The following is a 24,536-nucleotide window of genomic DNA, read 5'->3' as shown; positions in this document are numbered from 1 at the left end:
GTGTGTGTGTGTGTGTGTGTGTGTGTGTGTGTGTGTGTGTGTGTGTGATGTTTAAGTATATTTCAACAAGTAGGGACCAGCTACTGAGTGGAAATAGTGTGTGTGAAACTGTAAGTCTTACAGCTGTAGATGTTGAGGATTGCTGTGATGGGCCTCCAAAGCTGAAGCAAGAAGAAATGTGGTGCAGGTTTTGGAGTTCCTTTCAGACATCTGAAACACAAATGTCAAACTGTAGAAAGCGGTTCAATTGTGTGTATATTCCAGTCATACTTGACCACGAGTGGCGCTGTAGAACTATGTTTTCATGAAGAGGTGCTGTTATTGTTTCCTTTTTCTGTGTTACAGACATGAATGTGCAAAATGTCTGCGCACAAAGGGCCCTCCTTGTGAGAAACCGTGAATATAGACAAAGTTGTGCATGTCTATAATGGAAACTCCACAGGGTACCTTTTTTTTAAATGTCAAACTGCCAGCGATCGGGTTGTTTTCGATATTCCACGTGTGTATATGAACACCACATGTACCATGGTGTGTTCTAATTAGCCAGACCCCACCGCGTGTGGAGGATGAGCTGAGGTTGGGTTAACCCACAGGCAACAGGCCATCTGTAGGAACCTCACTAGCACTCAACAATGATGGCAGGGAGGCACATGCAGTTCACTCCCTGGTAGGGCAGCAGCAAGCAGGACTTGACAGGACCGGTAGAAGGCAGGCTGAAAAACACCCAAACACCTGTCAACCAGTCATAGAAGCCGTTGTAAGCCACTAAAGCTGAACAGTGACTTGATCGACACCTGAGTTTTTGCCTTTGGGATGTTGTGAAAAATCTGCTTGGAAAGTATAAGTGCAAATGCACTGTGTGATTTAAGGATTTCATACCAATTCGATAAGTGTGTCAGTTTTCCAGAAGGAAAATACCGTGTTCCTCTTATGCAGTTTGTTTCAAACGTTGTCTGAATTTCTTTTTACTTTGTCCACATTCCCTGTTTGTCCTCTACATATTCTATTCTTTGTTAGTGTTGTCTCTGACTGCTTCAGTGTGTTCCTGCTCTGTCCACAGGTATTGGTCCAGTGCTCGGTCTCCTATTCATCCCTCTGATTGGCTCTGCCAGTGACCACTGCCACAGCAGTTATGGCAGACGACGGCCTTTCATCTGGCTGCTGTCTTTCGGGGTCCTTCTGGCACTTTTCATCATTCCACACGCCGACATACTGGCTGCAAGCCTTGCCTGGGGAGGCCGCACCTTCCAGGTAGGATACCGGTTTATGGTTTGTTATTGTCAGCATTTTGGTGAATTCTACCTACAAAGCACACAAGACAAGAAATGAAAGCGTGTTCTACCATTTGCTACAGGTGGGCTTCCTTATCCTTGGGGTGGGGCTCCTTGACTTTTGTGGACAAGTGTGCTTCACACCACTGGAGGCTCTTTTGTCGGACCTGTATCGGGACGAGGAGGACTACAACCAAGCCTTTGCCATGTTCTCCTGCATGGTCAGCTTGGGAGGCTGTGTGGGCTATCTGCTCCCAGCACTGGACTGGAGCCGTGGCCTGCTCTCTGCTTACCTAGGAGGCCAGGCCGAGTGCCTCTTCTCCCTTCTCACCCTCATCTTCATCTCCAGTGTGCTCATCACCATGAAGGTGTCTGAGGAACCCTCGTGCGCCAGCAGTAGCTTGGCGGGTTCCGGATCTCTACTGGAGCCGGGAGCCGGTACGATAGAGGCCGACCGGTGCGGTGTGCCGCGCTCATGCTGCTACCTGCTGAAGTGCAAACTGAGGTTGCTGAAGTCTGGACCCTTGCTGTGCCCGCTGAGAACATGCTGGTCCATGACCCCGGCCATCTACAGGAGCTACTGCCATGTCCCGCGGGTGATGATGCAGCTGTGCGTGGCTCAGCTATGCAGCTGGATAGCTGTCATGTCTTTTATGCTTTTCTACACAGACTTTGTGGGGGTAGGCCTGTACGAGGGCGTGCCCAGTGCGTTACCAGGAAGTGTGTCCAAGCAAAGATATGCGGAAGGTCAGATTTCCTCTTTATACAATATAATAACGTCATGTGTTATGCGAGCTCATTTCCTTTGCCTTCAAAAACAAATTGTTAGCTTATTGAGGTACACACACTAGATATTGTGAGATTGTGCCTCCATTAATCTCATCATTTAGATTTTTTTAAAAGATATCACCAAGAAAACAATGAATTACCGATAGCATAGTAGGAAACAAACGTCCGTTTCGCTAGTGAGACTCGACACATGTCCTACCTTTGTCATAAAGGCTTTAGCTCCACCTCCTGTCCACGTGAACTGGCTTAGGCTCCATCCTGGCTACGCTGTCTGCTCTGTCACAGCTGGCCGGGATGCACTCGCATTCCTCGGGCACAGGTGGAGGACAGAGGCGGAGCCTGTGTTCCTGCATGCCTACAAGCATTTTGGTCTCCTGTCAAAATATAGGACGCATACAAAAAAGACTAACATAGGCTCTGACGCAAGACTTTTCATGAGATGGTTACCATTTTGTGACGTTATGCCACTGAACAAGTACCAAATCCTTTGGGTAAGTGTGCCTAAGCCAATGTCAAGCCAATCCAAAGAATGTCAGGTATTTCTTCCCACCCCTGCGCTCTGGAAATAGCAAACAAATGCAGAGTATTCATCCTTTCCTGTTCCTGCTCTGTAAATCACAGAGTTGACACTAATCCCGTTGATAGTTGTATGGCTATATTTTATTGCTCTGCCAATGCTTAGCTGTGTGGTTCTACCTAAATATAACCTCTTAGACAGACCGGACCAAATCTGTAGTGTCAGTGGTGTAAGAGGGAGACTTCTGTCTTTGGTATATTTTACCAGACAATCCTTGAGAAAGAACAGTAAAGAGGAAGAATGTCACCGAGGTAAACGATGTGAGACGGAACATCTTGTCCAGGCTGAGAAGTCGCAGATGTATTAATATAGTGGGGTCGTGTCTGAGTTAAGTGTTTTTAAGTCTCTTGTTGTTTACTGTCTAGCCAGACTGATCATCTTCCACCACATGTCTCTTCCTTCTTTTTGCTGAGCTATGTAGTTTTCTGCTTCCCTTTTCATTTGATCAATCTTTTCCTCCTACTGTCCACCTGTTTTCTCATCCCCTAATCCTCATACTCAACCTCTGTGCTCTAACACCATTCTCTCTCTTTCATTCGACATTTTTATCCCTCCATCCACATTCTTTTCTCCTCCCTCCTTCTCCAACTCAATCTCCCTGCCCACTTTGTTTACATTTTTTACTTTTCCTCCGTCTCTCCTCCCTGTGCTTGCTGGACCACGAGGAATGTCACACTCACAAAGAATTAATGTCAAGGAATCAGCACACAAAAGACGTGTTCATTCAAGTCCTGTAGACGGACAAAGCCCACAACTCTGAGGTCTGTCTGAGCTGCATTTGTTTAATGTGAAACTCAGCGGATGTAATTAAACCTGCAGATGTTCCTCTGCATCAAGGTAATCTGCTTTGTCTGTAGTTGCATTCACTTTTTTTTTACTACACTGTTAACTGTAACTGCTTCTTTTTTTTTTTTTTTTTTTTTAAGTGATCATCTCTCCTACTATTCTGTAATGCAAAGTGAAGCTCGTACTACAGAATCGTCCATTTTCCCACACTGCAACAGTTCTCCTGTCCACAGATTCAGTAGCATTCTGGTTCCGTCCTAATATCTCGGAGGGCTTGAATTTCGGTCCTCATTAGCTTCTGTAGTGTTTGTAAAGTGGGCTTTCCAAGAGTAATATGATCCACTTACTCCGTTCACATAAGTGATTCTCTGCTCTGCTGTTAAACCTTTGACCCACGCTGTTCACGGTGAGCGCGCTGGGAGATCAGGCCGATAGCAGGCAGAAATAAGACATGTCGTCACTCCAGCTTCCAGGCATGAAAACTTTAATTAAAGGGTGAAATAATTGTGGTTTAACCGGGAACATTGTTACAAATGGAACAATTTTCCCGCAGCTAAAAAAAATCCCATAGTTGACTAAAATGTTTAAAAAAATGTTGTCATTAATGGAAAAATAAATTTAATAAATTAAATTTATTTTTGCAGTTATTTCAAAGAGAGAATGCAAACACTTGTAGGACTGTACTGTACTGGAGAACCACACACACATTTACTTTATTTCTTTTACTCATTTAAAGAACATTATCTTTACCTCTAGCAGTTGTGACTGTTTCACATAATGGTTTTTCTTCACTGTTAATTCGATATTCAGAGCATTAATAGAGCAGCAAACAACTATTTGCAATGTAGAGATATAGTGGAGTAATGTCTACCTGAGCCCTCCTTCTGTGTCTGTTGTAATCTGAGCTTCTCAGTGCTTTGTTCTCATAGCCGGCCGGCTGCTCGTGCCTTTTAGTGCATGAGTGTGCCCCACTGGCTAGCTAATGGCTGCGCTCTGCCCTGCGCTCATATGGCGCTTACAGCTGATAATGCTGTCTCAACTGACGGTGTTGTCACAGAACTGTAGAGCCCACCCTCCGGCCGTGGTGGCTCACAACATTGTCACTGATAAATGTCCGTAAAGACGGTAGCTGGCTGTTAATGTCATTCATTTAAAAATTTAAAATATTTTGACGCCATGCAGCAGGCTATTTAAATTCATCTTATTTTGCCTAATCTAAGGCTGCAACTCTTTCTCTGTTTGAACTTAAAATTCTGCCTCGGTCAGGTGGTGAGACCTCATCCAAATGCTTGTTGTTTGGCTGGCTGATGGGGCCAGACTCGGGCCACGGTGCACATTGCCTCAGTAAACAAGTACCGGTGTGTGTGTGTGTGTGTGTGTGTGTGTGTGTGTGTGTGTGTGTGTGCAGAGTGCCATGAATGTCTCTTTGTGTTTATGGGCTAAACAGTAAAGTTTTAGCTCATCCAAATAGCTGTAAATGCTTCACAGTTTAAAGTTGACATAAGGTTGGCTATGCATGCTGTGCAGCATTCACTAGATGGGGCCATAAAAAGAAATGATCAGAGCTAATGCAGATGTCAGATAGTTTCTGTACTGACAACAAGATGGGGACAATGGTTCAATCATCGTTACAGCTATGTCACCTACAGAGGATGTCTGAGAGAAGCTATGAGTTTAATGGGCTCAAATGCCATTTTGTTTTTTGTTTTTCTTTCAGGTATCCGTATGGGCAGTATGGGCCTGTTCTTGCAATGTGCTACCTCAACCTTCTTCTCCCTGATCATGAGCCGTTTGGTTCGCCATTTTGGCTCACGGTGGGTCTACATCAGCAGTATGGTGAGCTTCACAGTCTCTGCTTTGGTCATCTGCCTGTCCAAAAGTGTGGTCTTGGTCACTATAATGGCGTCCCTCACTGGCTATGCGTACGCCACACTGCAGACTCTGCCCTACACACTCACCTGTATGTACCACAAGGAGAAGGAGGTAAGATAACTGTTAATAACTCTGACACAATGATGCATGTGCGTTGACAAAATCTGTATGATTGATGAGTTGACCCTTTTCTTTGTCTCATTTCAGGTCTATATGCCAAAAAGGAATGCCCAAAGCGCGCATAAAAATGGTGTTACAACCAAGCGGGACTCTGTGTATTTGACTCCTGTGGAAGAGGAGGGCAGACTGAACCACAACCCGGGGACTCCCTACGGGCATGCCTTCTTCAGCCAGAATGGCTCATCTCACAGCTCCGGTGGCGCCGAACAGGAGGAGATCGAGACGGGGTTTGAGAAACGCGGCGTGGGTTTGGACTTTGCCATCTTAGACAGCACCTTCCTCCTCTCTCAGGTTTTCCCCACACTCTTCATGGGCATGATCGTTCAGTTCGCCCAGTCCGTCACTGCCTATATCGCCTGCTCCGTCATCTTCGGTGCTGTCGCCAGCTACTTGGCCAGTCGAATCATCTTTGACCAAAAGGACCTTAAAAACTGAGACTTGGATGCAAAAGATCTGGAGGCGATGGAATCACAAATAATCGCTCAATCATTCAGGTTCCACAGGGCGAAACTCAACGATGCACTACTGTTTCCAGAATGCCTTGCTCTAGTTCCGTGTGTTTGCACTTATGAAAGGACTGCGTTGGGGAAGTGATGGTCAGGTTATGAGAGAAAGCAGTTGCCGTGAAGGGGCAGGTATTGCCACCCGAAGGTACACCACGGGTAGTGTACTCTCCTGAATGCAATTGTATTCTATAGAAATCTCTCTAAAATGCTTTTGTTGTGATCTTTTCTATCCATCGTCTCTTTCCTCAGGTACCACAAACAGATTTACTGTAGAACTCAACCTCATATACACACCTTCTTAGCTTTTAATGGGTTTTTTAGTGATTTTATCCCGAGTGATCTGCACTTTTTAATAGTAGTCTGTTTTTAATTCTCAAAACAACATATTCAACACGGTGTTTATTTGTACAAACTCATCTGCAGCATCACTAAGCCAGTCTGGAGACTATTCATCATTTTATTTAGACAGGCCTGTCTTTATTTAACGAAAGAATGAACAGATTTATTCATGGTTTCTACCTGTTCAGAAAATAGAATTACAAGTGGGACCATTGGACTTGTCCATACAAGATGAAAAACACACTTAAAGGGGCAGTCCGGTGATCTAGTATTGCCTAGATTTCTCATAATACAACTCTATATCATCTTTCATCAGACCTTCCCAACCTGTTTTTAAAGGGCCAGTGTGTAGCATTTCGGTTACCTTCCACGAGAGCTGGATTCTAGCGATGTCTCAAGATCACGCGAAATTTGATCTCGTCAGGCTTCATGTAATGCGTTTGTGTCTCAGATGGACAGTTGTCAAGCTAAACAGTGGCCTTTGGCGTTTACCTGAAGGCCCCTGTTGTTTTCCAACATGCTTGAGAAACTGCGATAACAATTTCTGCTGAGTGCAATGCCGTTTGACTTCCGTCGCTCCGAAAGTAGTGTTATTGTGGTAACGATGGGGCGGCTCACGTTACCGCAGACTTGGAAAGGGAGGAGTGAGCGGAGGGAGGGCTGTTCGGTTGGTGGCCGCCGCCTGCAGCCACACCGCTAGATTCCGCCAAATCCTACACACGACCCTTTAAGTGCCGTCATCTTTTAAACCCTTTGCCCTCAGTTTGAAGTGCAGTTTTTCTTTCAACTAAATGAAATAATTTAAGATAATCCTGATGACATCACACATCAGGGTTGTTTCCCCAGACTTAACAAAGCCCCTCCAGAGCCGCAGAGGACATTATACAACAGTCTCCACATGCGGAGTTATGTATACCCCTTTAAAAAAAACTCAGCTCTACTCTGATTTTGGGCCCCTTTTTCTGCGTTCCGCCCATCTAGTGCCATCTATTAATTAATGAACAGTTTAACTGTAAATATTTTGTATACAAATTTACAGTATATCCCTATGGGAGTTTTGTTATGCAACCTGTTGAGGTGAGGTTATCAACTATGGTGGTTTAAGAATGAAGCTGCTTACTAGAACTGGAAGTGTTGCATCTAACCAAGAATAATCTAGTCTAGTTGACTCCTCATCTTATCCAACTATGCTCCTGATCAGGACAGTCGTCTCAGGTTAGTACATTGTTTTAGTGTCCCATCCTGTCCTTTTTAAGCCACTCATTAAAATGAAAAACCACCTTTCCCTTCTGCATGTTCTACTGTATTCTCAAATGACAATCTAGGACATCCAGATGGGCTGGTTACATGATGCTGTATGTAAACATACATGTTTGAGCCAAGCTCGCTTCATGGCACCCATTCCTGAAAGACCAAAAAAAAAGTAATGCAGTAAATGGAAATATTTAGTTACTGAAAAATGATGCGAGAGTAGGCACTATATTGATGGGAGTAGATCTGAGGTGTGTGCGCGCGCTTGTCTGTGTCCGTCTGTCTTTGTGTGTGGAGGGGGGGGGGGGGTACATAACATGGAGGACAGACTGGGTAATGTTTAAAAGTGATATGACTCACGTGTGTGAAGGATTTTTTTCACACCACTCATTATAAGCTGTAATGGCTTGAACCTGGCCCATGTGATGCTGTATGTTACATTGTATTGTGGCCTTCAGTTGAGCTTTTGAATTTGGCCGGTTGGTCTAAACGCCGTGCTTGTTTCGCAACAGCTAAGTGAGTTCATTTGAGCATTTTATATCCAGGTTGTCTCCGCAGATACAAATAGTCCTGAAGGATCTCACTGCCTGAGGTGTGCTCAGCAGGAGGGAAGTAAAAACGGCAGAGGATTTGTTTGTCATGTCGACACCACTGCAGTAAATAAAACTCAAGCAACTGCATTCTCCTTTTCACCCGGAAATCCAGGGGAAACATTTTGTCTAGCAGTAGCTGAAGTGTCTGAAAAAAAAGTTGTTTTACAAGTGCCTGTACATTTTTCAACCACTTTTTTTTTTTTTTTTTGTACATATGTATTTATTTATAATGCTTTTATTACAAAGTAGCGCGTATTAAACTATTGGCCTCGTCTCTTTCATTGGTGCAAGGGCGAAGGCTGTTTCTGTGAAAAAGATAAATTATTTGTATAGATGTGATATAGAAGCATCATCAAACTGTAATTTATTTTATCATTACCTGCTTTATCCTGTAACTTTAACATCTCGGAGCGTATTGCAGATCAGAAAACTGAAAGTTATTCCTGTGGTCATACAGCCTGTATCAGCTGAAAACTTTATTCCTGTCACACAACTGCTTTGTGTTCATCATTTTGTCAATACTGCCTTATCGTGATCATATATAACCACGTATTCCCTCTCATCGGAGAGCCGTGTTTGTGTTAAACTAATTAACTGGACGGGTGGCGTTTTCTGTCCCTTTTGCTCTCAACCAAATGTCTTGTTTAATTTCAGACAAAAGAAGTGCCAATGGTCCGACTATGTTAAGGCCAGAAGTCATTGTGTTTTGCTGTGATTGATCAGGTTTTTTTTCATCTGTGTTATCATAAATGCAGTCGGCCATATTTAAAAAAGTGTATTTCATTTTCATTATACATCCATCAGATTGTGTATGAATATGCAGTTTACCAAGTAGATTTTATACAAAATAAAAACTGCATTGTTAATGAGATGTCTGAGTACATTTTTGAAACGCATTCTCCTTTACATTAAAAAACAGATGCGTTATTGGTCATTCTTGAATACCGTATTTCAACTTAAAATATGAAGGAAGGTGTTCACTTTGTTTAACAATTTTAATAAATTCAATCTGAAGTGCATCACTTATCACACATACACATCATTGTAAGTGTTTTGTATTATGAAATGTCCAAAGATCTCTTTGGAGTTTGGTCTCCTGACAACGAAGCGCTGAGCGGTTAAAATGACCTTGGAAATGGTGCCATCCTTTGGAAATCTTGGGGAACTGATGTGTGCAAGAGCGACCGCTGCTGCGCAACTGCACTGGCGTCACTGACGCATGGGCATGCTGCTGGTGGCATTATCTATTACATGGAAAAGACGATAGGCTTTCATGTTGCAGGGAATGGCATGCTGACAATGTGTGTCATTTGATGACGCGCCTCTCCAGTTTGCTCCTCATAGTTCTCACGAGTGCACCGTGCGAAATGCACGGTTTATGATGTACTGTAAAAAAAATATGATACTTTATAAAAATGCCGGTCTGGGCCTCCGTTACCCAACCGCTGTTTAGAGCCGCGGGGGAGTGGGTGTCTTGCTCAAGGACACGTCAGCAGGGTTGATGCTGGCCGACACGGAGGTCTCGAACCCTGATCTCAGCGGCCGAGGGTTGGTGGCTCTCTCTCTGGTCCAGCATTGTGTGCCCGGAAAAACACAGATTCTTGAACGGCGCAGAAGAAGAAATGAGATCACGAGAGCCCTGTCATTGCTCTCCGGTGACAAGTGGGCCTGTTTTTACACCTTCCTTCTAAATAAGGAAACGGCCTGACAGGCATATGACCATCGACCCAATTTGGGAGCAGCCCCTGTGCCCCTTCGCGTCCCACGGCCACTGAACGCCACCAATGAGCTTTCTCCGCTTCGAGTCCAGCAGTGATAGGGGGCTCCCCCCACCCCCCAACTCTCCACAGACTTTGGTATTTTTCCTGCTGTCAGCACCCTCTCTACCCTTGTATTGTCCCAGCGGCGAAGTCGGCATGATGTCATCTTGGGATGCGACGATAGCCCTGACAAGGTTGAAACTGGGTTTTTGGTGAGTGGTGGAGGATTTATTCTGAACTATTACTGAGAAGGAGACAGAGGGGGGAAGAGAGAGAGAAAGAGGGAGTGTGTGTGTGAGAGAGAGAGAGAGGCGCAGAAGAGCTGCAAAACATGGTAATCACCACCACCAACCTCACCATCACCATCACCTCCAGCTCTGCCGCGCACTCTCCCGTCTCCTCTCCTCCTCTGCACCGGGGCTTACGTTTCATGCCCAAAGCCCTGATCCGCGCTCCCAAAATAACCCTCAGCCAGCATGCCGAAGGAAGCAAAACAAGAAGAGCGGTATTTTTAGGGTCATTAATTTCAACCACGTGGCCCGAAGGTAAACCGGATGGCCGTTGCGCAAAGGCTCCTCGTCAGTATGTCCTGCGAGGCCGGCACGCCGCACTGGACGCTGACCGCGGTGGTTCTCGTGGGCTTTCTACTGGGGATCGTGTCAGCGTACCCTTTACCGAGCAGCAGGACAAATGCAACTTTACTGGAGAAACGATGGGAGACCCTCTTCTCCCGCTCTGTATTGGGGATCTCTGGGGAGAAACCGGAGCAGAACTGGGAGAATGACTATCTGCTGGGCATCAAAAGAGTGCGGAGGCTCTACTGCAACGTGGGCATCGGGTTTCACCTTCAGGTCCTCCCCGACGGAAGGATAAACGGTGTACATAATGAAAACCAGTACAGTGAGTTTTACCTCCAATGTAATGCAATAGACATAAAAGACCGGCAGAGTCAATAAGCATGGATCTGTGATGAGCAGGCTAGTCTATCCCCTCTTTTCATTTGCATGATCATATGTCATCCGACTCTGGAGGACTAGCATAATTTCTTCCACGGCAAATACAAATCTATTAAAAAAGAAGTATCCATCAGTGCTGAGCACCCCCCCCCCCCCTCCTCCCCAAGCTCAACCATGACATGAATGTATGGACGCTTTTAGACACAACTTATTTTTACGCAGCCCCGTGAGTGCGGTCTGGAGACCCAATAGCCGTGCACGTCAATGCAATTACTGCAATTATTGCAATAACAAGAATGCGCTTAATTGGCACGCGCCTGGGTGCAAATGTAAGATGGGGTGAAGGATGCAGAACAAAGGCTCGGCATGCTGCGCAGCAATCTGCAAGGTTACACCCATAGACGCAGAGAGAGAGAGAGAGAAAGAGAGAAAGAGACAGCACAATGCTACTGAACACTGAATCAGCCAGGATGATCGGTTGGTATTTCATTTTTTTATTTTCACTCTAATGCAATAATTCTTTGTCTTGTATCAGGTCTAATAGAGATCTCTACGGTGGACAGAGGAGTGGTGAGCCTATATGGGGTGAGGAGTGAGTTGTTTGTCGCAATGAACAGCCGTGGAAGGTTATACGGAACGGTAGGTATGCACACTATTTCATTTATTGTCCAGCAATGTTGGTTAATGGGATCCTGGAATTAGGACGCACTTGCAGCTCAATCCACCTTTTTTTTTTGCCAGTCATATTTTGGGATGCCGCCCTATCTGTCAGTAGGGGGGCTGCTCATTATATGTTGCGAAATCCCTATATTTTATTTTCATCAGGAATGTATGAAGCTCTATTTAAAGCAAGTGTGCTGGGCCTGGTGCCCTATGGGTAAATAATGATGAGGTTAACAGATGCAGGGTTCAGTCCACACACTTGGAGGAGGGGGAGGGGGAGGAGGAGGGAAAACCCCCTAACGCAATGTAACCTGTCAGCAGAGCTGGAAATCGATTTTAACGGCAAAGCGCTTATTTTGCAGGGCAGTGCACATCACACACATCCTGGGAGGCAAAGGCCCAACTCACCTAACAGCAGCTCCTCCCACCTCCAACATAAAAAAAAAAAAAAAAAATCTGAGACAGGCATTTCAATTTCTAGTTCATAGCAGTGGCGATTTTGGTATGACAAATGTTGGTGGGGCCACACAATATTCATACAAGAATATTTGATAATGCAATCCAAACATATAGATACATCACATCAATCCATACTCTCACAACCAATAAACTGCGCGCAAGTCAGAGAGGGGAGACACTGCGATTGCTGTGACCAACAGAGATGAAACAATTCCAGCCGAATAATGGCATCTAAAGTCACCCAATGAAGATCTGACGACATATTTTACCATACCAACACGTATGACCATCAAAGGATAATGTTAAAGAACATCAAATAGCCTACTCGGCAACGAAAGGTGCATTTGTCATCTTTAGAGCAACCTCATCCTTGTAAGCATTGTACATACAATCCGAAAGTTCATTTTCAATAATGGCTGAAGTGCCCTTAAAATAGGATCGAGTATGGTAATGGTTCCTTAGTCTGGAGTCTCCCTCCCGCATAGTCTCAAATATGCGTTTTAAAGTGCCAGAGCCACCAGAATTTCGCACATTCCACAAAGTTTTAGACAGGTTAGAATTCTGGCAAGAACATACCTGTTTTCTTCAGTCTGACGGTTGTATTCTTCAACGCCACCTCTGTACGCACCGTCAAGCTGAGAGGCCGCGTACGTTGTTCCCAGTAGGCCTAACTCGATGGCATTATCCACATGCGATTGCTGTCCAGACAGTTTCCACTATGAAAAGAAGACATGGAAAGCAACATGCTAGCCGTTAACCAAGTTTGCCGTATGAACCACTCGTGGTTGAATTCTCTTTTTTTATCCTTTCCGTCTTGAGATATGATTAAGTCATCCGGTCGATGTGGTCCCAAACGTTTTATTTCCAATTTTTGGTATAGGGGTAAAGTTTTAAATCATACTGTAGTTAAATAATACGAGTCATCACTACTGTTGTAACGTTAACGTAAGTACAATATCAGTCGCTCTTTAGCTAGCTAGCAAGACGTGCACACCCTTGCACCATTAAAATCAACCAATGGGATGCTTTCTAGGGACCCTGGCCATCAAGCCCCACTCACGATCTGAAAGTTCACGTTGAACGCGTGCTTACCAAAATGCAGTTGAGCTTGTTACTGAGAAGCACCCAATGCTGCAAAACATAGTACTGAGTGTAAATTTGCATGTATGCACAACAGCGTTAACATTTTGCATATATCTTTGATGCATCCTCAAAAAACAGCTGGATTTGAAACATGGTAACCCTGGTCTGATCCTGGTTATATCACTATAGCTTAATAACAATGATGTGGCTATCACGGATAAAGGCTTTTATAGGTATAAGAGCAGTGAGGATTTAACATATTTCTCAGCATTGTTACTGACCTGTCAGTTTTTATCTTTGGGTTTTAAATGGCTGAGGTACATACATCAATATTTATTTAATTTTAGAATTTCTGTTTGTTTGCTTCTGGAGCATTGACAGCTATTAATATATAAATGTTGCTGGTGCTGGGGGAGGAAACATTGTGTTTAGCCTGCTGACACATAGCCACTGGTTTGCCCGCTGTGGCCAACATATTTGACAGACGCAATGTGAGTCCCTTATCTGGTCATGAGTGATGAAGCGTTAGCTCGTGAGTCGGCTGATGATCTGATAAGAGATTGAATTAGGCCACATGACTTCTGATGTATTTGCTCTGCTGCTGCACACTGTACAAGTCACACACTGTCAGCACTGTAGCAGGGCAGTCGTATTGTTCTTAAGTGACAGATGTGTGTATTTACAGATTATCTTATATAGCGGAATTTAAGATATAAGGTGTTATGTATTGATATAGTGAGCTTTAGAGGTGCCGGTAGGCCTATTTTGTGAACTTTGGATACAGCCAGGCTACTGCTTCAAGTCTTTAAGCTAAGCTAAGCGTCTCCTGGTTGCAGCTTCATATTTACCATCAATTTTATCTTCTAACTCTTTGCAAATCTCTCAAAATGTAAATCTATTTCTTTAAGTTCTGCAGTTTAGTCAAATTTAAGTGCAGTTTTTTTTTCCTGTGAATACACCATCCCTCCAAAGAGTTTCCTTTCGTGTGTTGAATATCAGCACATTTAGTAGTAGATGTGGCTCACTGTGTTTACTTCAGTTAAGTTCAATTGATAAAGGAGAATACTCAATACACCTAATATTTAAGAGCTGTTAGTGCTGCTGGGAGATTGCACAAAGATAACTCTAACATTGCTGTGTGTAATCTAATCTTTAGCTTTATTCATTTTTGAAGAGATTTTTAATGTTCCCCCAGCCCTTCAAACTACAAACTGCCACTTTCTTGAGCAGTTCATTAAAATGCCCGCTGTGTGTCTCTTTGCCCCCTCCAGACATTCTTCCATGACGAGTGCAAGTTCAAGGAGAGCTTGCTCGCCAACAACTACAACGCCTACGAGTCTCTGGTTTACAGAGGCTCCTACATAGCACTCAGCAAGCATGGCCGCGTGAAGAGAGGCAACAAGGCCACCACTGCCATGACTGTAACGCACTTCCTACCCCGAATATGATGAGCAAAAACTGGCAATAACAAACTTATTTGCACATGTGGATTATTTCCCAGGTAACATAAATACTGTATACGTACGTACAAACACAAAAGACAACTTGGACTTTAAAAGAAAGAAATACCACTATATATGATAGTATTTATTCAAACTTTATATGTATATTTGGGTAGCTTCCTTTGTATTAGAAATTATGGAAATGCCATTCTTTGCTGCTTTTATGATTTTCATCATTTTTGTGATATAACGGGGATGGAGAGGTGTCATTTATCCCCTCAGTTTATATGGGTGCTGCTGGAATTGGTTGAGTCCTTGCCCTGTCAGTGGATGACAGTTCTTCCTTTTGAAAATGAAATGGATACGTTATTACCTCAAAGCACCATTTCCTGAAGGGGAAGAAGAAGAAGAAGAAGAAAAAGAGAAATGTGTGCATGAAATTTCTACAGAGAAGAATGCCTGTTTACTGAAAATGTTTTTTTGTTGTCATCCATCAAGGATTTGAGCGCTTCCCATTCTCTCTATGTTCAATTGTCTCTGTCACTGTCACGGCAACTATAGGGCACTTTCTGGTGTTTTATGTTGCTTCGTCATGAGGTGGCGGTGCCTTGAATTCCTACTTGCGGGGCCCCCTTGCCCTTGCATGCAAGAAACACGGTGCTCAAGTCAGAAATAGGAATGAAACGCAAGTCATCACTCCCTCAGACACCACCGGGAGGCTTTAGCCCCAATTCCTAGAAGGCCAGAGGTTTCTCCACTTTATTTTCTTTCCATAATTAGATCAATTAAGTAATTGAGACTCAATGCCGCACAGGCACCCAGTGGAGCCTCTTGCTAATATGGAAAGCTAGATTTAGAGTCAGCACTCATCCGCCCCCTATCATGTCCAAGGGAGCTTTGACAATCCCAGGTTTTGCTTTCACAAATTTTGTAGCCGGATCATCAGGCCAGATTGAGTGTGTGACTGTGTAGTAAATATGTGGGCATGCATTTCTTTCAAGTATATATGTGGACATGCTCAGTTTGAGAGCTTCTCAATTTGAAAGGCTTTTTTTCCCTCATTGTTGGAGGTCAAGGGGGCGTCTGTGTAACAGAATATCATAGACTTGACACTATGAAGGGAAATGTCCTCCATTTATGTCTGCTGTATATCTCCCTCCAGTTCAAATTGAGTTCTGTTTGATCATCAGAATCTGTTGCATCTGGCCTGTAGCCTTGCTAGTTTATTCGATTTCAGTTTCGAAAATTTGTTTTGGAAATGTTGACTTTATAGCAAAAGTGAAGATGGGAGCTGTTTGACTTTCACACAGGTTTGATGATATTTGGCACATAGAGTACGGTGTTTGTGACAGTGCATATCAATGAGGCAATCCACTGTTAATATGATGGTCTGCTGCCATCATTTGAAATAGTGTAGATACTCTGGTTTGGTTTAGAGGGAACTGGAACTGCTTCAGAGTTCATCATCCTGGGATATGTGAACAATACTTCAGGGAACTCAGTCCATCTGACATTTATATGATGTGGATTGCACTCATTGGTCCCAGATTCTTAAGCTATTTATGCATTATTTAGATTAGCCGCTGAGTCACAGGATGGCTTCTTGTAAAAAACAAAGAAAAAAAGAAAGACGAGCAATGTTGCAAAAAGCAGTGAACCAAAGGATTATAATAGCGACGTTCATCCGGGGCTTTGTGTGCAGCATACCATACTTGAATTCAACAACTGCTCGTGCTCCTCTTTCAGATACCGTAGTTTTCCATTGTGGAAACGAAGGGGGTGAGGAGGACAAAGAGCAAGCAAAGTTGAAGATAGCAATGATGTACAGATGACTTAGATGGCACTCAGCATGTGGCACTGGTTGTTTGTTTAACTTGGCGAGGATGTGAATAATGTGGGGTAAAATACCTGAGCGTCAGACTAGTGGGCCCGTCGTCGGTTGATGTCAGACTGGACGGTCAGCACAGGGCCCTGGGATTCTTTTCCCATTGTGGGCTTTCTGCCCTTTGTGTTACTGATGGAGGCGTGTTTTCTGGCCCATCTCAGCGACTTTTGTCGTCTTACGGAGCTCTGCGCCTGTTATTTCTTCTTCAAGACATGAATGGTTGTCTTGTCATGTGCAATGAAGATATGAATGATTCTGCATCCTTTCTCGTACTCCTGAGCAGAGTTAATGTTGAAATGTGGTGCGACTGAGCTAGATGTTTAATGATTTTGGATTCCGTTATTCTATTTTGGTACTTGACCTGCAATATTCTGTAAGTAGCAGAATATGTAAGTAGCAGGCCAGTTTGGTGACATATGATTAAAGGAAAGTAACAAGGCTATTATAGATGTATAGTTATCATATTTTACCTCATGCTCTTTCTAACATTACTGTAACACATTGACAAAATGTCTGTGAGCTATGGTTTACGTGCTCTTTAAGCTCCAGCTGTCTAGTAGCAGAGACGAATGTGTTTGTAAGCATGTGTGTGTGTGTGTGTGTGTGTGTGTGTGCATGTGTCCAACTGAGTGCACTCCTGTCATGTTCTGTTTCTGCCAAAAGCGACAGTAGAGATGGTATCAGATGGATTTATCTTGAGTCAGGAATAACAGGGCATTGTCTGACTGTGCGAGCTGATGTACTGTACTCTCCTCACAGGAGAGGATTAAAAGGCGAGAGGGATGTGTGCTAAGAGCAAGCACTGACTGTGGTCTGAGCTGGTAGTTATGTAGCAAAAGGCCACTTAAAAAGAATCAAACGCTTCCAGGAAAGGGACACTTGAGTTGAACAAGTTGTCCGGTATATACTGTGATCCGAGAGAACAAGCGTAGAGTCCCAGGATGTCACGTTTAATGTTTTTGAGTATTGACACCTTTGATAACTGCGTTTGGGGGATTTTTCCTTGAGCATCTTATTACTCATTCTGACTAATAAGTCTTTATTTATTACATAACCTTTTTTTTATGCACTGATTTTGTGGCGGTGAGGATTAGGTTGGAGAAGTATTTTGGCTAATTGGTCAAAATATATATATATAAAAAAGTTAATTTTCATTTTTTATGGAGTAATATTTACTGAGCAGGGGTGGTATGTTGTTTTCCCTTGCTAAGCTTTCATCAAAACAAGCACACATGCAAGATCACAAACACTTGTTTTTGATGACAACATTGTGATTATTACCGGATGTCATTTCTGATTTATTTTGCTATGTTTCAGAGGACACTGTCAGCACAACAAGCCATGAGTTGAATGGGAATTGTAAAGTCGCAATGGCTCCTCAAGTAGTAAGGGACACCTGATAAGTTGTGTACACAAAAAGCAACTTAGCTTGGTGTCAGATTTTCAAAGCTTGAGAAATATTACTCTGTTACAAGTCCTGCAACTTTTGCATGATGTTGTTTTCGAGAGGCAGAAAAAGGTTGTGCGATTTAGAAGAAACTGAGAGAAGGTTTGTTACTGATATACCATCTTTCAACATTAACACATCCTTAATTCTGCAATATGCATGTAGAGAATGGACTAGGTATGTGTTCCACCCTTTGATTAAGGATCCAGTGTCTGGATTTTGCCATTGTGCTTCTCATACCTGTTCAGCTGGTTTTAAAATGTGTTGGTTCACAGGGAACTGGTTCACAGGGAGGATCTGGGATCAGACTTGTGTGTGTGTGTGTGTGTGTGTGTGTGTGTGTGTGTCTGAGTGTGTGCGTGTGTCCCTGTGTGCCGGCAGCCTTTGTGTTTCTCTCTCAGTTTTCTATTCCTGCACTGAGGGGAGAGTGCTTCCTCTGAGTCCCCCTCCTCTTTTTTAACATATACCTCACCTTCTGCCTTAGTTCCGATTATTGAAATGATTGTAAATTAGTTTGAGACAACAGACTTCTCCAATCATTTGTTTCTGAAAAAAAAATATGATGATGAGTAAGTAAAATACTATATTACAAATGGTTTTCCTTTTATTTTTGTACGTATGTGCTGTGCACAGCAGTCAACTGTATTCCTGAGATGATAATAAAAGACGTTTTGTAAAAGCTGTTGTGATTCAGTGCGTTAAAGTTGCGTGGTTGCTTCTTGAGGCTTGAATGGAGATTATTAGAGGAACTGGGGAAGAAGCTGTGAATGCCTGTGACAATGTTAAACCTCAAGCCAAAGTCATGTTCAATGAATTACCATGAGTCAGTATGTGGCGCCCTCTTCTGGTGAAGGGCCACATTTAGAGGGATGATAAAGCACATGTATGGAAATGAAATTAAACGGAAGAAGAAATTAGTGCACTTTATCTTATGGTGTAATTTCCTGAGTTTCATACTAAGTTTCCAGGACACAGTTATATGTTCTGTTGGTACACTTTCAATATATTGATTTGAATTAAAATGCTAAACTATAATTGTCTACGAGGAAGCATACAAGCCAACAGCAACATGAATAAAGTTTCCAATAATAAATAAATCGTTCATTAATATTGACTTGGGTTTAAATGGAAAAGTTCTTTCAAGGAAGTTTCCCTGAAAGTTAACAACTGCTTTTGCAACTCAACATAGCAAACTAAAAATATCTCAGACCTTCGTCTCTATTTCACCTATTATTAGTACTCAGTTACAGAGTTCCTTCCAGGAAAGTTTCAAGACATGATTTACTAAAAAAAAATGATACTCTATGTTTCCGTTACTGTTTATTCTCCTCATCAATAAGCAACATATTGCCACTGCCCTCCTGAGCACCTTGAACATTTCTCTGTGGTGTAATATTCTTCCAGGGATCCCAAAGTGTGTCGTTATGCCACTGATCAGTTCCTCTGAATACACCTGACTTATACTGTTCAGATTGTAAATACATTTTTTAAAATGTCAACATTTCTGGAGCAAAAAAAGCATGAAGAATATCAGTCGATCACACAACCTGCTGAAGGAAGCAATCGTGAGGTCAAAGGGTCAAGAATTTTCAAATGATTCTCTAATGAGGTAAAAATATATTAAAAACACTATAAATTGGGCTACAAAGCTTTCAGAAATAGACACTCTGGTGAAAGGAAGTGAGAGGCAGGGGAAGTGTACATTTAATGATGAGCAAGGTAACAGAATGAACTAGTCATTAGGAGGTGCATCAGTAGTTTATACTTACGCTGTAAAGGTATAATCTACTGGCTTTGGCCTGTGGTCATTATCAGGGTTGTTCTTTATACTACAGGATTTGCTGTACTTTACTTGTAATGTTACTCAGACCAGAAGAGATATTGTTGAGAATTTTTAAAGTCTGAATGAAACAAACTTCAAGTCAAACAAAAAGGACTATACGAGTAGTTTGGGAAGCGTATATTTCTTACCGTCTTTTTGTTGATCAGAGACACGTTGAACAACCGTCTCCATCATCCTTTCACATCTTCATCCTCTCTTCTCTGCCTCTGGAGTTACAAGTTTAATCTTTATGTTGGATTTTTTTTTAAAGGTCTGAATGAAGAACAAGTTATATGATTCCATCTATAGCAGAATATTCCCACAGAGATGTTTCCATTTAGAGTGAGAAACTAATGTTCTCTAACAGATACAACAGTATTCTCCAGATTGAGCCTGCTGGAATTCTAGACTCCTAACCACGGAAAAGGTAGGCTTTGGGTCACTTTTGGTAAATGAGTTAGCCAGTTCATCGACCCTCTGTTTAAATAGACCTGTTGGACTTTCTCCTCCTCCAGTAGCTGCTCACACACACCAACCTGAACATTTGTGCTGTTAAGAGCAAAGAGAGCACGGCAGCCCCATCGATCATGCAACCGGCTTTCTTCTCACTCATCCTGATTGCCGTACATGTGTCTGTACCGGTGGTTTGTACACCGAGGCTCCGGGACCCAGAGCACCTTTTACCACATCAGCAGAGCAGCTTCAAGACAGCAGCAGCACATGCAGACACAGCAGCTGGTACCAGTCATTTCTACTTGGAGCTGAGTGGAACAATGAAAAAAGGCATTTACAGAAACCTTTTTGGTAAGTCTGCCTTCATCCATAAAAACACAGTTTGTTTCATTAAGATTATTATTACCTTCATTCTAGAAAGTAAATGCCCTTTGAACACTAAATGCAACAATTTGTCTAACTTATACTTCATTTCATTTCTCAGAGGGCAATAGCATGCTTTATATATTTATATATATATTTACATATATATAGATGGGTGTGTCATAAATGTAAAAAACAATGGACAAATTATTGTATTATTGTATCTATACATGATAATATTTTGGAAATACATGGATAGTGGATAAATATACAAATATATCTTGTAATGTAGATGTACCACGCATACTTTGCATGTCATCTAATTATTAAACAAACAATACTTCTGGCAGCCAAAAATGTTCAAAATATTCTTAACAATGCAATATATAAGAATTCATTTGTTGTCATTTATAACTAATGATGGCGTGTTTAAACCTGTTTTCTTACAGTGGTTTTGCCAGTAAGAACAGCTGCAAGCAACTTTGTGTCAATATTTGATTTAAGAAGAAAACGGTTCCTCTGTACGGACTCAAAGGGAGAGCTGTACAACTCTGTGAGTATTTTTTAGATGCACTTCATTTGAGTGAAGTCGGGAAGTGACTGCAGGGAAAACAGTAACATTTTGTATTTGTCTGCTTTTTTCTACCCAACAGAGGCAAAGGGACACAGAAGATTGTCTCTTCCAGCGCATTTGGTTAGACGTGGCGAACCACCGTGACGTGTTTTACTCTATAAATGGAGGCCGGCTGCTCGAACTGAGGGGAGCTGAGCTGCGAGTTGCTTACCAGGAGCCACCTGAACCCTCCTCCGCCCTGGTGGAGAGGTTCCTGGGTCCCTTGGTAAAGAGACAGAGGAGGAGTGAGGCGGTGAATCCCTCTGATCCACTAAGATCACACTCGCATCCTTCTCCTTCTGCCAAGGAACACAAGGATGCAGATCACCAGCAGCCCGATCAGGACCAGGCCGGTGCTGTGTCCAAAGAGACCATCACCTCCTGTGATGACCCCCTGCGGGTCTTACAGCCCAACGGGCCCGTCAGTCCTGTCAAGACTAATATTGCAGACCGAGCAGAGCAGGAATGAGATACTGAACTTGAGTTTAATGAGTGAAAAGTCAAGCCGCAAGCCTTCTTGTTTGTTCTGAAGTCGCTTTATGTTTGACTGCATAGTGGGAGTAGATACTCCACTGGACTGCGGTATCAGTGGGAGCCACAGAATGGCTTGCAAAGGGCTGGTAGAGTCAAACCGACACTGCAGGGGAAAGCATTATATATTTACAACTTCTGAAAAACAGATATTTCATAAAATCATTGAATCTTCAGAATTTGTTTTAATGGTACCATGTTACATCACAGCAGCTTGTACAGATCTTGTGTTTGAATAGCAGATGAAGGATAAGTTTGGCAACATGCAGCAAGTCCTGCTGACCTCTTCCGTCAGTTCAATTTTAAACCTTGGGTCGGATGTGGCAATGTTTGTTTTTGCATATGTAAAAATGTGTAATCTGTACGTAATTATGAATATTTATACATACATTTGTTGATACAGTAAAGCTTCATACAAGGAGTTTACAAACTAAACTAAAAATAGACCAGCGCAAACTGAAAAAACAAATCAGCCTTTTCCTCAGATAATACAGTCATAAACAGAATCAAATCCAGGTGCCGGACACCAATAATCACAGCGATGAAAAGGTATTTATTTATTGAAATGTGTGAAATGACTTTCTTCTTAGCCAACTGTTTTATTATTTATACATTTCATGTTGTGTTATTTCTTATGTGAAAAAAATAAATGGTAACTACTCAGTGGATTGTCTGTGTGATGTGTCTATACTTACTTTCTATAGCAAATCCTGCATATTGAAGGAAAATCAGGAACTGGGAATGAATGTGGGTCTCGTGTTATTAACTCTCCTCTTGGGTTCACGTTTTCATTTGGGGTCCTTTACAACAAAATACCAGTAAGTGCCTCACCGACGTTTTCTGTCGTTGGTTATGGCGATGACAGTAACCGGTCACTTAGGACACCTGCATGAAACCTACTAGAAGTATTTTTCCCACCAACCAACACAATCACATGGTTATTATGCACACAGCCAATTGGTTATGTAACTAGCAAATATTAGACCTGGACAAATAATGTCCAAAAGAAGTAATGCGCATCAAACAAATGTATGCGAATGAAGGAGCATGCTTACTTAAATGGAAATGTTCTCAGCTAGGATATGTTTATAAATCAAAATGTAAAATCAAAGATTTATACTATGCAAAGATGAACAAATGAGAGCCAGAGTAGACTGAATGTGGTTTTTATTGGGAAAAGATCTTTCATCGCTGTTGGCAAGTTTCCACAGATACCTTACTCTGACACAGAAACATGTAACGGCTACATTTTCTGATTTAAGAAATATTCTAACCTGCTCAAGTCTGACGGCGATCCTGGTGTTTTCAATTGCAGGATCACAGAGACAACAGCTGAGAGTGCCGTGAAAAGTGGAGAAACCACATGCTACAGTACAACACACAGCATGCATGCACTGTTTCTAGTATGCATTTGCCCTCGTTGACCCAAGTGTTCATTCCAAGCAATGAAAAAGTCACTGATTTCCCAAAAAGTCAACACTGATGCAGTTCTGCGCTGTGTTCCTACGTAGGATCTATGAACTTCCGGAGAGTAAATATAGAAACATGGACTCATTAGAGCACAAAGCTGCCCACGTGTACAGTAATGAACAGCCAGACAAGTGACGACACAAACCGTCTATGAGTTGAAATAAAGGTGATCAACTCATGAAACAGCATTATATACCCTGAAAATAGAACAAATCAGATTTTGTTTTAGGCCACAGTATCAAATATTGATGACTTTAAACTCGAGGTCTGAATTCCATCAATTTAAGAATACTATAATGTGTTTTTAAGATACTGCCTCTGGTAAACTATACAAACAATCAACAGCACCTGGATACTGGACCTTAGATTTATTCTTAATTACATTTGTAAAAACAAGCTAGGAAAATTGTAAACTTTCAGTGTTGTCTCTTACGTCATTTAGCTCCTACTTTTTAACATGCCCCCCCCCCCTGTGGACGAACACACAGCGGATCCCTGACAATTTGAACCGGTCATCCTCTTTTCTCATGGTAAGTAAAAACCGACACAGACCCGTGTTGGGACTTAAAGCGAACATATGTGCTTTGTCGGAGCCCGGAGGCAAGGAGCAATGTAACTCTTCCACGAAGAAACGCACCGCCACGCACATGTAGGCGCCGTGGGTGACGACCAAAGCGTGGACCGGGACACCCCTGACCCCATCGTCCGCCTGCCCCTCCACGGGGGATGTTTCTGACTGAGCGGAGAAGGAGCTCTCATCCTCCCCTCTGTCACGCCAGTGTTCGGCCCCAATTTGCTGGAGAGTTTTCTCCAAAAACTCTTTGACCCGCTCTTTCACCTGAACAGAGCACAACACATCGGTTATGAACTGCGCCATGCTTCTCTTGCATTGTCTTTCTTCACAAACATGTGACGACCTGCAACTGTGAGGGATGAAAGTTGTAGGTTGTTATCGTCAAGACAACGTAGTTTACAACCTTTCCCCATCAAAAACACACAAGCCAGCTTTTCAGTTTCGTCCTGATTCAACAACCTGTAACTGGTCGGGGAGAAGCTGGGACGGAGGCACGTAGCCGACGCTGATTGGGGCGCTTGCTGCTTACGTCAAATCCATCTTTGTATATCTGCATCATCATCATGATGTGCTGGTCACGTACTGGGATGGACCAGAGTTAACGTCCAAGCCAAGATCTAATGGATGAAGCCCGCATGAGGCATTTTTGAAATAGAACATCCCTCCTTCCGACGCCCCCTCTCACACCTTCCTCCCACACAGCCTCTAACACAAAGCGAAGTGGTGACTTTTTAATCAGGAGCAGTGACTAACACTCTGCAGTTGTTTGACAGTGGAAGGGCATGGACTTTGATCCTCCTGACTCACACACACACACACACACACACACACACACACACACACACACACAC

At 42.9% G+C, this 24,536-nt stretch overlaps 4 protein-coding genes across 4 annotated transcripts in view; 3 read left to right on the top strand and 1 right to left on the bottom strand.

Moving 5' to 3' along the window:
- LOC116398226 (solute carrier family 45 member 3) overlaps positions 1 to 7,730 on the top strand; it is a 17,012-nt gene extending 9,282 nt beyond the window's left edge. The window contains exons 2-5 of the mRNA XM_031874349.1: positions 1,061 to 1,251; positions 1,355 to 2,018; positions 5,141 to 5,406; positions 5,503 to 7,730. Of these exons, the coding sequence (XP_031730209.1) occupies positions 1,061 to 1,251; positions 1,355 to 2,018; positions 5,141 to 5,406; positions 5,503 to 5,910 (1,529 nt within the window). The 3' untranslated portion in view covers positions 5,911 to 7,730. The remainder of the gene's footprint in view (positions 1 to 1,060; positions 1,252 to 1,354; positions 2,019 to 5,140; positions 5,407 to 5,502) is intronic.
- Positions 7,731 to 9,553: 1,823 nt separating this feature from the next.
- Positions 9,554 to 18,538, top strand: LOC116398229 (fibroblast growth factor 6-like). The gene is made up of 3 exons (XM_031874352.1): positions 9,554 to 10,824; positions 11,416 to 11,519; positions 14,357 to 18,538. Exons 1-3 carry the CDS (start codon positions 10,479 to 10,481, stop codon positions 14,531 to 14,533), a joined length of 627 nt encoding a protein of 208 aa, XP_031730212.1. The 5' UTR covers positions 9,554 to 10,478; the 3' UTR covers positions 14,534 to 18,538.
- Positions 18,539 to 19,798: 1,260 nt separating this feature from the next.
- On the top strand, positions 19,799 to 21,723 carry LOC116398228 (fibroblast growth factor 23-like). The gene is made up of 3 exons (XM_031874351.1): positions 19,799 to 20,485; positions 20,947 to 21,050; positions 21,151 to 21,723. The coding sequence occupies exons 1-3, from the start codon at positions 20,269 to 20,271 to the stop codon at positions 21,577 to 21,579; spliced, it is 750 nt and encodes a 249-aa protein (XP_031730211.1). The 5' UTR covers positions 19,799 to 20,268; the 3' UTR covers positions 21,580 to 21,723.
- Positions 21,724 to 22,240: 517 nt separating this feature from the next.
- Positions 22,241 to 24,536, bottom strand: part of tigara (TP53 induced glycolysis regulatory phosphatase a) — a 5,368-nt gene continuing 3,072 nt past the window's right edge. The window contains exon 6 of the mRNA XM_031874350.1: positions 22,241 to 23,949. Within this exon, the coding sequence (XP_031730210.1) occupies positions 23,557 to 23,949 (393 nt within the window). The 3' untranslated portion in view covers positions 22,241 to 23,556. The remainder of the gene's footprint in view (positions 23,950 to 24,536) is intronic.

Source organism: Anarrhichthys ocellatus, unplaced genomic scaffold, assembly GCF_004355925.1.
Source record: "Anarrhichthys ocellatus isolate YVR2014 unplaced genomic scaffold, GSC_Weel_1.0 scaffold80, whole genome shotgun sequence".
Lineage (NCBI taxonomy): Eukaryota > Metazoa > Chordata > Actinopteri > Perciformes > Anarhichadidae > Anarrhichthys > Anarrhichthys ocellatus.
The sequence above is the reverse complement of the archived record's forward strand: the minus strand, read 5'-3'. Positions and strand labels throughout refer to the sequence as shown.